The sequence below is a fragment of the Barbus barbus genome (assembly GCF_936440315.1).
Source record: "Barbus barbus genome assembly, chromosome: 3".
NCBI lineage: Eukaryota > Metazoa > Chordata > Actinopteri > Cypriniformes > Cyprinidae > Barbus > Barbus barbus.
Window position 1 is genome coordinate 13,822,948 of NC_136731.1, and position 15,150 is coordinate 13,838,097.

The 15,150-nt window shown below is 35.7% G+C and overlaps 1 protein-coding gene across 1 annotated transcript; it reads right to left on the minus strand.

Moving 5' to 3' along the window:
* Positions 1-11,974: 11,974 nt before the first annotated feature.
* LOC306857907 (uncharacterized protein) lies at positions 11,975-14,301 on the minus strand. The gene is made up of 3 exons (XM_079398175.1): positions 14,127-14,301; positions 13,505-13,810; positions 11,975-13,124 (listed from the first exon to the last, which is right to left on the minus strand). Exons 1-3 carry the CDS (start codon positions 14,218-14,220, stop codon positions 12,745-12,747), a joined length of 780 nt encoding a protein of 259 aa, XP_079254301.1. The 5' UTR covers positions 14,221-14,301; the 3' UTR covers positions 11,975-12,744.
* Between the last annotated feature and the right edge of the window lie 849 nt (positions 14,302-15,150).

The following is a 15,150-nucleotide window of genomic DNA, read 5'->3' on the forward strand; positions in this document are numbered from 1 at the left end:
CCATTACGTTAATTCAATTTTACTTAAGTACAAGTAAAAGTATCAGTCTAAAAATCTACTCAAGTAAAAGTAAAAAGTAGCTCATTTAAAATGTATTAATTTACTTAGTAATATCATTAGTAATAAATAATTAGCAAAAAATTACTTAGTTACATTTTAACACTGGGAGGGAGGCCACAGCCCTGCACAGTTTAGATATAACCCTAATTAAACACTTCTTATCTAGCTAATCTAATCATTTAGGCTTATTTGAAAACTACATGGTATGTGAGGTGGAGTAGGGTTGGAACTAGTCTCAGCCTCAGACGTCATGCACACAGAACGTTGTCTAAATGTCTGATGCATATGGCACACTTTTCTGGAAACACTTCAGGAATGTCGAAGTCGTCATCTGACTGGTTGAACTATACAGGATTTCCGGGAGACGAGAGTGTTGCTTTTATTTTTGGTCCGCCGGTTAACAAAGATGCCGTGGCGCCAAAGTCCCTCATGAAAGAAGAAAGCTGTCGTGTTTACAAATGTGACGACTAAACGCTGGATTTTCAAAAGTATGTGAAATATTTAAAGTTCGCGGCATAGAATCTTTAAAATGCATCCGAGAGTTTCACACACCGGTTTGTTATTGTGGCGACATTTCCACGCCCCAAGACCTGACGCTAAACAAAACAAACTATGATTGGTTGTTTGACATGTCGGTCAAACGGCCTCATGGGCGGGCCTTGGCCAATGAAAACGACCATATATTCCAGACCTTCAGGCATTTAGATGTATTTACAAACTGTTTAATGCAGGACATTAATGCATTTAATCTGCAGTTACAAATGCATAAATAATGTTTTGATATATAAGACAAAATGTTGAATACTCATATTTTAAATTATAAAAAAAAACAAAAAACAAGTCAATGAGAAATTACAACTGCCAGTAGGTGGCAGCAAGTCACTGTTAATATGTGAGTCATTGCGATTGAACCAAATTAAAACAGTTGATCCATTCAGCAACGACCGTTATTGCTCAGAAACGTAAAACTGTGCTTTGGTGGCTGTGTTTGGAATTATTTTTGTTGTTGAAATAGAGCAAACACAGACAACAGGGTGTCTAAAACGTAACTGTCTCAATTAACTTCTTGTTTATTGAACTGTTGTAAAAAATCTATATGTAATCATGCTGATTTTTGAAAATGGCACTCTTTGTGTGATATTGATTTACTATATGAAATTATTTGAATATATACATTTTCTGCCCCTATATCTTCAATTTTGTGATCATTCTAAATGCATTTTAACAGACTGAATCACGCAGTGAAAGAACACACTCTAAATGTGCGTGCACTAGTCTAATCTACCAGACTTCACAGCACTCTGTAGGAGTGTTTTGTTTGGTTTTTGCAAAATACTGATAATGTCAAATCGCACATCGTTAAAACAGCAATTACAATAGTAATATCGCACATCCCGCACCTCTGTCTTTTTGGCAAATTTGAGCAAAACCTTTTGCTAAACTGTCAAAGCTTCATTTTAACAACCAATGCTCTACATGTTTGTAAAGGGTTTATGTCCAGATTTTATTAGCTGCTAGTTTGGTCTCCCTAGGCAAACACAACTTACACTGCATAATAGAGCATAAACATGGCCAGGGGTTCACTTCATTTCTTTCGAGTTCAGCTTCAGCAGAAAACGACGGGGTTTGATTTTCAGCTGGGTCCGCACTTGTCCATCTGTGTCTTTCTTGTGATTTTAGCGTCAGTTTGTTCTTCTGCTCATTATTTACTGCAGTAGTTTCTAGGAAGCATTTTTTTTTTTTTTTACTCAGTAATTAATGTGTTTTTAAATGTAGCAAAGTACAATACTTCAAACTAAATATACTTAAGTAAAAGTAAAATGACAGATTTTAAAAGTTACTTTTGAAATAATTTTGAATTATTTAGGCCTTGTCTGCCTTCCATATGTTCAAACCATGGTGGTTAGTACTGTCATTAATGACATCAAATTAATCAGTCCAAAATCAAATTAATATCAGATTGTTACTGTAAAAGACAAGCACGGCATCTGAGCATTGCTTTGCTGTTTTTGTTGTTCATCATTTTGCGGCTTGCCCCCATGGTACTAAAGCACATACACACATGCACTTTTTAAAATTTGTGCTTTATTCTCTAAAGGAGTCATATACTAAGAAACCAAAATGAAACCTTGATCTTTTGACATATACCGTAAGAGGTCACTGTACTACAAAAACATCCTGTAAGTTTCAGAACTCAAAACTTTCTTGTTAGTCTAAAAACAGACAGCTTTTGGAATGTACAATTCTATGATGTAATAGTGTGGATAAGCACCGCCTCTGCAGAAGAACATCAACATCACTGTCAGTTTAGCCCCGCCCACCGCGTTGTGCATGTAGTGTTTACAAGAGAGGTGAACGCGCAGGTCTATGCAGAAACCAAATGATAAAGATGCTCCAAAGATGAGACACTGAGCTGTGCCAAGTTGTGGGGAAAAAGAAAGAAAAAAAAACAACAACAACATTCTTTGCATTGCCTTCCTTCTGATCCCAATGTGAGGAAAGAGTGGATGAACTTCATTTTAAATGAAGATCCTACGGTGCCCAGGACATATTAAGTCGTGGGAACATGATAATATGTCGTGGACACAAGATATTAATTTGTGGGAATGTCATATTAACTAGTGGTCACGAGATAATTTTTTTCGAGGTAACGACATCCTTCTTTGTGGAAGCTGTATGTTTGGGTGGCTAATAATATATTAAAACTTAAATCAATATTCAGTGTATAAATATTTAATTATATCATCCCGGTATCATACTTTTGCATTGGGCCACTCATAAGCCTGTCTGACTTTTTTTCTGTGATAACAACCGGCTAGATGAACATTATTCCTTTCATGTTATACTAACAAGAAACTATGCTTCTAACCACATATTGAGAGCTGTAGATCCATCCATATTTTTGTGATATTGTTTGCAAATGTTCGTTTCAGCTATGGATTCAGGAAACACCAAATTGTTGAACGATGCCGGTAACAACTGACCATAGTTGGCAAGTGATGCTTTTTGGAAAAACACTACTGATTATAATATTAATGTAAATGTTAAATTCACACTGTCACTGGATATTCTGTGAGAGTCTCGCTTCATGAATCAAACATGAGTTGGAAAGTACCAGGTTCTCTTAAATAGTAGATAGTGGTTTTATTGTGAGGACTGAATCGGCCTTTGTGGATCTTCACAAACCTGGTTTTGTCAGCTTGGCTGTAATCACGAAAGGCTTAGAGACAGCAGGGCTGCTATTAGCAGTGCAGCTATGGCAAGGTTTGAGTACATAGCCTGTAGATGTATGGATTAGCTCAGCTGAATGCTACAGGAATATCAGCCAACCCTGTGGATGGATTTCACTCGAAACTCAAACGAGTATACAACACTGCACTATAAATCTGCCTGTGTTATCTCCTTCTTCCCCACATGAATATCCATGAGATGCTATCACACTCCCTTTGGCAACAGAGATATCTGCTACAATGTTGGCTTTGAATCTTGAAGTTCACAGGCTGTTCTTCACTGCCAGCTTTCTAGCATGTTGTGCTGGATATTTCAGAGCAACCTTTGCCTCTGGAGGTCAAACAGTAATGTATGTCTCAAATCTGGTGGTGTACTCAGGGAAATGTGCTGAATAATCCAGTGAATATTACGGTGTGTATAATATAATATCATAAAATGAAGCGCAGCTTCATGAATATTTTGCACATATGGGTAAAACGGTTACTGAGTGAGAATAAATGTGGGAAATGGCTTGATTTATTTATTTATTTTTTTTCCGTTTGAGATTGATTAGCCATTCATACTAGAATGAAGTCAGAGAGGTGTCAGCTGAAAATAACATTTGTTTCAGAGGTGGAGTAAGTTATTAGATTTTGATGAATGATTGCAACTTATTGTTTTCTTTTTTAGAAAAGCATGCACTGATGATTCACACACACATGAAGACCAGGAACGGACATTAAAAACGCTGTGGATTTTGCTTTCATGTTGAAAGATTTTTGTTCCCTACTACGCACATTTTCAGACTTATAGTACTGCTGTGGCTTAGATGACCTCTTACTAAAAATATTGTTTTGACAGGAAGAACATTAGGTAACTCAAGTGTACCAATTATGCTCTGTGCTTTCTTTGATTTGGGTTAGAGGTGAGTGCAATGATCCAGTTCCAGTGCACTGTCAAATTTGGCCCCTATCTATCTTAATGGCTTTGTTTAGTTCCCTCTCTATGGTGACCCTTGAGGATACATCAAGATTTTTTTTTTTTTTTTTTTAATGTGTGTATCATTTCATTACAGGATGTGCAAGAAATCATTTTCCTTCCTCACGCTCAAACTATCAGGGAAGTAACTGCCACAGATACTAGAGGTTCCCTATTTTTTATTTTGTATAAACCATTAAACTAGTAGCTTGGAAGAAACATTTTATTCATTTGCTTTTGCAGTGCACATAAGTCAATTTTATCAAATAATATCACCATGTTAAGTTGCGTTGTAAGTTCTCTTTAGCGTTATTTTATTCATTACATTAATTGTTTACAATAAAATTTAAATACTGGTAACAAGTTGAGGGAAATTGTTAAAATCCATTGCATAAGAGAGAGAAAAATATTTTTGTGCTTTGAATGTCAGAATCAGAAAGCAAATAATTTTTATAGAATATTGTCATCAAAGACGCCATTTGAAGCTAAACGCAGATGTTTAAACAGACATACTATGGATGAAAACTGCAATGATTATTTTACTTTTAAAGCATAAATTTGATTTAAAAAATACGTCTATATAATATATTACATATGCTGTTCATAGAGGACATATTGTATTAGCCCAACAGTTACAGCATTAAACATTATTTAAACCTATTACTTTTAACATTTTACATAATATTTATTTAATTTATTTCACAATTCTGACTTTTTTTTCTTACAAGTGCAAGTTTATATCTCCTAGTTCAGACTAGATATAAACTAGATTTATCTCAACAATAGTGAGTTTGTCAATTCTGAGGGAAAAAATAAGCCAGAAGTGTGGGATATAAACTCTTGATTCTGTGCCGAGGGGAAAAGAGAGGATGAGAGAACGTTGTTTTTCCTTATCAGAATTGTGATATACAATCTCGGAATTGCGAGAATAAAGTCAGTGTTTTAAAACATCAACTCAAATTGACCTTTTTATTAATTCTTTTATTCCATGGCTCAATAGACTGCTACTTGATATTCGCCATTTTCTGTCACCAGATAGGCTCCACCCTAAAAAAAAGTCATCACTATTTGCAAACAAACTGTTTGACATCAGTCAACACTGTTTGAATTGGTCTATACTAACAATCGCCCATTTTCACAAGTTAATCAATTCCCAGTTAATGCAGTAACAGTGTTGCCAAGTCTGCGGTTTTTCTGCGGAATTGGGCTACTTTTAGTGAAAACCACCCCCACCGCCCGGAAAGCAATTTTGACAGACAAATGTGAATTTTGAGTGATTTTGATAGCCGTTCTCCCCAGTAACATGATTTAACTACTTTTTTTTTTTTATACCAATTGTGGTGGCAACCCTGTATATTGTGGGTTTTTTAAATATATATTTTTAATTGCCTGGTGGACAGAGGGTATTTCGGGCAAGGCATGCATACAAACACAAACCATTTCGATTTTTTTTATTGTTTGTTTTTTAATTCACATTTCAAAATAACAGGTTTCATGGACTCAATATTACTGTTGTAAATAAAAACATTTGGCTCTTGGCTAACTATACTTAGCCAATAATTTGATAAAAGGTTAACAGTCAGTGTCTAGTTGTGACTTGTTGAGTAATACATCATACTATAGGTCAGTAAAATGTTGCTCCCTTAAAACATGCTCTCACTACCAAACACAAATACACACACCATGAGAAACTCACCTGCATACAATGGGGTATAATCATCATAACAAACCCTTCCCTTGTAGGGCCAAATGTGTACGATTTGCGTCACTGTCAATACAGCGTAGTCAACCATACTGACAGTGTGTTTGGGTTTGAGCGGCCATGTGGTTATGATATGTTTGCTGGTTTAATGTGCCGTATTAATGGGCTACAATGCCAGCAATGACATTAACCACTAAACCCAGAGAGGGTCACATGACTAAGTTTAAAATCCGCATGGAAGCACATGAACACAGTAAGGTGGTGATTGGCCTTGTCGGTTGAAGTGTATCCGCACAGATGTGTGCCGATCAATATGGGAGGGAAAAGCAAACTTGCTCACCCGACAGACAATGTTTGCTGCCTCGTCTTGATAGAATGAAGAGGAAATATGTGAAGCAAACAAAGACAAAGCTTTTTCTTAAATTAATATTTAATAACATAGTGTCATGATCTATATATCAGCCCTATTTCAGGCAGCCAGAATAATTTCTGCTCATCGATTGTTTGATCAAAAAGGAAAACAGGGAAGAGCTCTGAAACAAAAGAATGTATTTCTAGGACAAGAACGGTATAGAATCATGTGCGAAACCCTTTCTTGCAGGGCATATTAAGATTATCACCACTGTAAAAAAATTATTTCCTTTTTAAGTAAATACTCAAATTATTATTATTATAGTGGCACTCTAAAAAATAATGGTGCTATATAGCACTAAATGTGGTTCTTTGGCTCGTAATCATAGGGGAACCACTTTTGGTGCTGTATAGAACCAAATCTTAGTGCTTCAGTGGTTCTTCACCGGTTCGTTGGGGTGATTAAGGTTTGCACCACTGCCGTACAAAGAACCTGTTAAGCCCCTTTGTATTCTGTAATTGTATACAGAATGTATTGCTTTCATTGAAGCACAAGATGCTCTCAGGCTCATTTTTAAATCATACTGGAGAACGTGGATCTGAATGCCCATAAATGTGCAAATAAACCAGGCAGATCTAAGAAGGGCAAAGATTTGAAATAATTTGTATGTGTGTGCCCATGTTCCTGAACAGAATGATCAAGTGATATCCATCACAATGGGTTACCTCAGCCCCCACAATCCCTTGCACGGGTAATTGCTGTATTACATTTGGGATGTATTGTAGTGATGCTAGACGCTTCTATATATGGAAGGAAAGGGGACCAACCTGGATCAGAAAGGTCTGCAGAGATAGGCTTTTTTAATAGCACATTGTTGCAAATGATTTACAGGTCAGCAGGGTGCGAGTTTGCTTCATAAAAGCCCAGGAACAATTTGTCATTTTTGCTGCTGCAGTAGCTTGGATGGAAAAATTATTTGGCAGATATTTATATGATAGAGCTCTTGAATTTATGACAAATTATGGTTAGCTATTTACTGTCTCTCATGTAACTTAGAGACCTTAAAGTTACTTAAATGCTCGTTTTTCATCAGAATGTAGGTACATTTGCGTTTCTCCATTCATATTTTCATGGGAGTTATGTCAAATTCTTGCTTTTACTGAAACTGAAAGATGCTTTTACTGTTTGTGTTTGTTTAAAAATATTTGAAATCTATTTTGTTCAACTCCATTGCATTGCACTGTGACTCTCCCCATTCAAATTCAAATGTAAAAAAAAAAAAAAAGACATATTAATTGGAAATCCACCGAGTCTCATGAGATGTGCTCTGGTGTTTCTAGCTTCGGTACAGATTCTGCTATGAATACAAATGACTTTTCAAATACATACAGCTAGTATACAAACCACTTCAGCAACCGAGTGTTATTGTACAGGATTGTGAGTAAATACTAATGCAATTTAAAAGAACAGACAAAATCAGACTCTTGAGTGTGAGCTGACAATTATTAGGAGTGCAGATCCAAACATTTCTACAGAGCTTTATATCCCAGTGGTCCAAGCTAGATTCGTGCTCTTCATGATAGATCAGAGGTTTGATTAGGACAGAAAAGTGCATTGCACACTGAGCACGCATCCATTCTTGTAGTCTCCATTGATTAATAGACAGGACTCGCATGGGCTTTTGTTTTATTTCCCAAGCCCAAACACTTTTAGGCTCATGCATGTTCAATCATGGCGTCGCGTTGACACTAAATGTGTTGTGAATCATAAAGAGCTCATCCACTAAACTTCTCACGACGTTTTTCATCTGGGCGTTTCCTCGCAGAATAATCATAGATGCAAGCAGTAGTTTTAATGATGGGATTGTGTAGCTTCAACAACCCCCAGCACTGAGAGGACAGATAGTCCATCACCATCCTTATAATGGGCTTTTGCATAGTCACTGGTGTTTACATTTTCCACCTTATGCAACTGGGTAAATAGAGTACAATAGCCTTTCTATTTACACATGATTGATTTCAATTTAAATTCAGGCAATTTAACCCCTAAAGCTCCACAGTGTGCTACATATAATCTAGACATCAAAGGTTTGAACACTGCTGTCCTACATGTTCGTGTTAAAAAAAATCAGCATATTTGAATGATTTCTGAAGGATCTGGAGTAATGAAGTAATGATGCTGAAAATTCAGCTTTGTATCAAAGAAATAAATTACATTTTAAAATATATTACAGTAGAAAATTGTTGTTTTAAATTGTAATAATATTTCACAAATTTACTGTTTTTTTATATAAACGCATGGAGTACACGTACACATCAGTACACGTAAACTAATCAAGCTTAACAATATAAAGAGACTAAACAGTGCAGCATTGATCAGGTTTTGAATCTTGAATTGTGATGGTCTTTCTGCTCTCGGCAGCCAATATTTCACCACACAAAACACTGCAAGTGAATTTGAATTAAGTATTGTGTGGGGGTTGTCTTTTTTCTTTTCTTTTACACAGTTCTTGGTTTTACAGATGTAGGGCATGAGAACTGACACTTTAATGGCCACATTTTCTATAGGCTAGTAACACTGAGATGAGTCAGATTTGCTAGCACAGACCTTTGCTGAGACATTATGGATGCAGCTCTGACCAGTTAATCAAACACTGTTGTGTGGACCAGAGTTTGGCCAGCGGAAAAAAAAAGCCACATGGGCTATGCTTCTTAGAAATGTATAACAGCGGTAGAGCCCTCCAGCAGACTGAGTGCAATTAATTTTTATCTGCTTTTCGCTGCCAAGGCATTTATGTGCATTTTTATATAATACCAATCAGTTTATGCTGATGAAACTTGACTCGCACGTATTACAGAGGTGTAGATTTCACATCTGGAAATAAGTGTGAATTACCCTCTGGGAGTTCAGGCTGAATGGACCCAAATTTATTCAGAGGTGTGAAAAGACCATCGGTACATTTTCAAACACGTACAAAAGAAATTGCAATTGTTAGATATTCACAAATAGCCATCAGACTGTGTCGGTTGTTCTTGTTAAGTAGTATTTCACAGCAGACAATTCACTGCAGATTTTTCAAACGCATCTTTGGCTAATTTCAGCTGTTGTTGTGTAGCAGGCATTCAGAAATGTTTCCTTGTGAGCAAGAAGCATTGTAAACCTGAGTTCACCATGGCAACAGCGGCTCTAGCGGCAGAAGCTCAGGTGTGTGTGACTGTGTGATACTGGGCTTTGAGAACAATCAATGAAACTCATTGCTGAGCAGCTAAACCTCTAACCTACTGACAAAACAGATAATAGTCAATTACTTTCATAATATTTACATATCTTTTATTAATAAGAAAGACCCAACTCTCTTCATTCTTTATAACCTTGAGAGCAAATAAGTCTGTCATAATGTAAAATTATTCCAAAAGGAACAAGGAATTCCAGCCCGTTTTCACGGCAATTTGTACATATTTTACAAAGTGGCTAATTCGTACAAATTCGTACGACCTCGCTTTTGTACAAATTCCTACAATTTTAGCTAAATCGTACGTATTTTATGAGTTGCCGATTCGTATGAATTTTTATGAACGACCTACACTTAACCCAGCCCCAAAACCTACCCATCACTGGGGTTTAGACAAATCGTACAAAATTGTACGAGTGAGGTCGTACGAAATTAGCCACCTCGTAAAATATGTACGAATTGGTCATGAGATAGCATTGGGAATTCTTGTATTCTGTCTCGTTTCATTTTCAGTTTTGATTTAATTTGTATTTGATTAAAGCAACTGTGTAGTTTTGTGTATTTTGGTGACTTTGGTGCCCCTACAGTTGAGTGATTGAAATTCACTGTCGTAATTTCAATGGATAACAATGCACGTGCTTTTGTTGCTGCCGTAAAGCAGCCTGCCCATTTCTTACCCACTTCATAAACCTAAAAACTTGCAGAACAGACGTTTGTGATAAAGCATGGGGAAGAAACAGAAGCTATTTGTCTCATTATAGAAGTCAGTGTAGCATCAGACTGATTTTGAAACTGATATTTCAAGGTAAAATACATGCAGTTACTCTGACCAACCTCTTCTTGATATAAATCTACTATCCGTAACATAAGCTCCAGCGCTGATGAAATGAAATCTATCATGCTACAGTGAAGATGGTTCACATGGAAACCCATGACTGCTGTTTCTGTCTGCTTTATTGAGCTGCATTACAGTATGTGTTAATAATAGAAAGATCATTACAGTAGGTTATTGGATAAATCAATATGGCGTCATTCAATTGTGTAGAAAAGAGTTGTCAGTGGTAGCTGAAAATAAAGTGATTATCATGTTAGAATTAATAATTCTAAATTACATTATTGAAAGTTAATTAATTTTAGTCCTCAGATTGGTTTGCTGAGCTCCTTTCCAAAGGCTGATATAGTCTGCCTGTGTTTGTGTGTTTCAGACAGACATACAGTCATTTAATCATTCACTCAAATGATCTGTAAAAAAAGAGAAGTCTTTCATGAATGAAACATGTCTGTGTTGCTCAGAGAGGAACTATTTTCACTGATTGAACAACTGGCAATGTCCTAAAGTAAGTTACTTTTTTAGTGGTTTTAACAAGCCACCAATAGAAGGTGACAAATTACCAGAGACCCACAGTTTCCATTAAAACCAATACAATTCCCATTATAAACTGTAAAACCGTTACAAATTCTGTGTTTAACTTTTGAATTAATTTCAAAGAGTTTGTTGAAATACTGTGTAAAATGTTCTGCGTACAATATTCTGAACTAGGCTGGTTTCTGTCTCTTAAACACACTCACGTCTAACACACTCAATGTGTGTCATTTTCTTGTATTGTCACACTGGACTCATTCCAGAATAACCCAGCGCTGTTGTACACAGGGTGTTAAAACACAATTCCAGAACCGAAGCACAAGTGGCAAATGTTAGCCAGATTTGGCCCGAATTAGTTTTTGCTACACAAAAGAGTTCAATTATGTTTTATGCAAGCATACGCAATACCTAGCACATTAGGTTAATTTCACTAGTTGCAGGCTGATTAAAATGTACAAAAATAAATACTTTAATCCGTATTGGGAAGAGAAAACCCTTCTCATACATTTTTGTTTTTGACATCAAAATCCAGAACAGTAATACTTTTGGTGCTGTATTGGTTAATGACTTGATTTTCAATGTGAAATCTCTATCCTTGTGCAAAACTAGTTGAGAAGCACTTAGTCATGTGTTTACTGTAGTGGGAGTATGACACCTAGTGGGTAAAGTAGAACGGCAAGAAACTTCTGGAGTGGGAATATTTTATATATATTTGCATAAATGGATCAGTGAAAATCACAAGAAGACTAGAATAGTCAGATTTAGTTAGTGCACATGTATAAACAGTTCTTTTATTTATTTTATTGTTTCACCAGTTGCTGTTTTATAATAGATGGATTTCACATTTCCTTCTGGTAGCTTTGAGCTTACTGGAGCTTTACCTAAATCAGGTATTATTAGACTATGGATTTGATTTCAGGTGGAATTATTTTTGGTGGCTTGTGAAGTGGGGAAAGAAGGCATTCTTGTTTTGCATGTTGTGCAGTTGCAGTAAAATACGTATTAATTTGAGAAACAAGGGTTACTGTCTGCTGCAAAACAGTGTAAGGCAAAATAATAATAATAATAATTTGTCTTGATGGGAACAAAAGCATAAACACAATAATTTTATTAGCAGAAGTTAAAAAAAAAATGAACAAATCTTAAGTGCACATATAACCAGCTCAGTCACTCAAAAAACATAAAAAACAAAAAACAAATCAATTATATTAATTGCTATGGTATATCTCATGTTTGAAATGTTTGAAATTAATTTTCTTGTAAACCTGAAAGTTAAAGGAAACATTCATTGATGTATTAAAATAACTGAAACTAAAATAAAAATTAATATATATAGCCATAAAAAAACAATAAAATTACAAAAAACAAAACAAAATGACGTTAAACAAATAGACTTGAAAAAAAAAATGAAAATACAAAATATGGAAAAAAAAAACTATACAAACTAGAACAGTATCTCAATGACTCTAAAATGACTAAGCTTTTCACCATATTTTTACTGTATATTCAGTGTAGTCTTTCAATTAACTGGAGATCATACATTATTTTGCATAAAGAATGGGAATAAATACATTTTTAGAATGTTGTTTGAAATAATTTGGGTTTTTCATTTGAGAGGTTTCTTAATAAATCCAGTCAAGAGAAGTTGTGGGTCAAATGTCAGTTCACTGCCATATCCAGTGGCCATGTCTTCAGGTGTTCCCTGGTTCTTAATTAGATCCAGACCTACCACATGGCGAAGTTCTAGGTGATCATTTCATCTGGCAAATTCCATTTAGGAAACCTCACCAGATCTTTGGTTTTGTCATCAGGTCTTGCGATAGTTAGATTGAGTTACCATGTAAAGATTATAAAGACAAACAGGCTTTCAATGTAAACATCAGACTAAGAAGGAAAAGAGTCCATGATAAACAATGCTGTGTGCTGATCCTGCTAACAGGACTGGAAGCAGCATGATCTGACACTTCAAACTCCTGATCACTGTATCGTCCGTGTTTGAGTGACCACAGTGAGCAGTTGTATCTCTTTTGATCGTCCTGGATGTTGAGGACACTTGTGATGTTGAACGTTCCATCAGGGTTCTCCAGGCTTGTGATTGTAGAGTTGAAAGTCATGTTTTTGTCATAATGATACCAGTTTATTGTGGCCTCTGGGTACACACCATTGAAGCTGCACTGCATTTGTTTGGGTCCAGCCATCTGGTTGGAGAATTCTCCGGTGCATTGGCCTGCATAAAACAGTTACAAACACAAGGTACAAGAGCATTTTTGATATTTGCACGATACCATGACTATATTTGTGGAGTCAGGATGGTGTAACCAGATTTTATAATAAATAATTATTTAAAAAAAAATATATATATATATATAGAAAAATCTCATAACATGCTGAAAGTTCGAAAAAGAAAACTTGAGTAGTACATAGTTATTGTAATTACTATAATAAGTACATAGTATGTACATGAGTAACAGGACTGTAAAATAAAGGGCTACCCAGTTTATCATGGATGCAGTGTTTTCTGCTTATTGATAGATTGATTGATACATTTAATCCTTCATTTGCTTCATGCTTACAGTATTGGACTGCTAAATAGGTGGATGTACTGACCTATAGACACGTTGATTGTTTCTGATCCATGTCCGGAGTCTGTCTTTATACAACAAAAATATGTGCCCATATTTGCTGGTGTGGGATTTGAGATGGTTAATGTCAGTGCTTCCCCTGTGTAGTTGCACTCAAATCCTGGAGGGTTGTTGCTGGATGTTGGATCACATTCAAAATCTTTCTCATGTTGTTTCCTCCAGTAAACTTTAATAGAGTTCAGTGGCACTGATGAGCTGACGTTGCAATGTAAGACAGTCCTCTCATTGCATTTCACTGTCTGGTGTTTAACAGCACGCAGCTCTATTTCACCTGAATGCATGAGAAAGCAATATTGGCAAATGCTGACACATTTCTATGCATACTGTATTTGAAAGATCATTTCATTAAATCCAAACAAGCTTTACAGATCTTTACTGGAAAGGGTTTAAATTCTATTTCATACTTATTCAATAAAGAATAATTGTTATGTACACATATTAAGAAACTTTTGAAGCAGTTGAATGTGAAAGGATGTTTCTTTTTTGTTACATACAATAGGATACAATACCAAAATCCTTTTAAAACACTAAAACTTGATTTTGAGGATTAAAGGTCTATGTGGTAAAAATGCTAAAAAATTACTTACCTTTGCTATAGTCTGATGTTAGGAGAATAAGTATAAATGGCATAATGACTAGCATCTTCCCTTTTAGAATAGAGCTGGAAGCTGTTAGATACATGCTGTGTGGAAGAAGAAAGTGACTGTGAAAGTGAAAAATAAAGTGTTCTTTGTCTCTGACTATGAACAGGGGAATTTTCTTCAAGCTGACAGCATGTTGATGCTTGCCCATTGCAACTAAGGCAGGTTTAGCTCCCCCTCTTTTCAGTCTTGTACTAAACGATGAGGCAATCTCTCTTTGGCTTAATGGGGATTTCAAGGTCTCAAAAGTACCATTCTTTCTCTTATCAAGAGATTCAGTCATACATCCAACACCTTCTTTCATATCTTTTTAACTGGAATGTTACTGTATTTACAATAATATGATTTTTAATTTGGCAAAATTCAAATTCAAAAGGCAAAAGTACACTTTCCCAGGAAATTGTTTGGACTCTCTCGTGTACTGAATTGAGAAACTCAAAACAGAAACTCAACAGCAGGTCCAAGCAGAATTTTTGGAACTCTTCCACAAAATTGTCTCAGCTTTTGAGTTGATATGTTTTCAATATTACTTTGGCAGATGTTTTAAGACTGTATTTTAGACTAGGGAACACATATTCACTGTTAACTAACAGTCTTCCCTCAAAAACTCCCAATTTGCTGTTTATTGATTGTAAGTAAGGTAGTTGTTATATGTTCAGGCATTGGGTAGGGTTAAGTGATCTAGAATATGGTCATTAATATGTGCTTTATAAGTACTAATAAATATGCTAGGAAAATACATTCTAACAAGCAGCTAGTTAATAGTTAATAGTGTTTCCTAAAGTGTTACACATATTTCAGACAGACATGGGTGTTGTAGTGGCATGCTGGGGCAATGCAGGACATAAGGAGTGGCTGAAGAGCCTTGATACAATGTTTTGACATGATGGTTGCGTTCAGTTCTCCATGAAATTTCTACAAAACTGGAACGTATCAATATGACTGTGTAAAGTGCTGTTTTCCTATGGTT

What these genes read in the sequence shown, in the direction of transcription:
- LOC306857907 (XM_079398175.1), bottom strand. Translation starts at nt 14,220, where the DNA reads ATGTATCTAACAGCTTCCAGCTCTATTCTAAAAGGGAAGATGCTAGTC. An exon ending in AACATCAGACTATAGCAAAG is followed by an intron (nt 13,811 to 14,126) that starts GTAAGTAATTTT and finishes TCATGCATTCAG; the next exon opens with GTGAAATAGAGCTGCGTGCT. An exon ending in AACAATCAACGTGTCTATAG is followed by an intron (nt 13,125 to 13,504) that starts GTCAGTACATCC and finishes TGTTTTATGCAG; the next exon opens with GCCAATGCACCGGAGAATTC.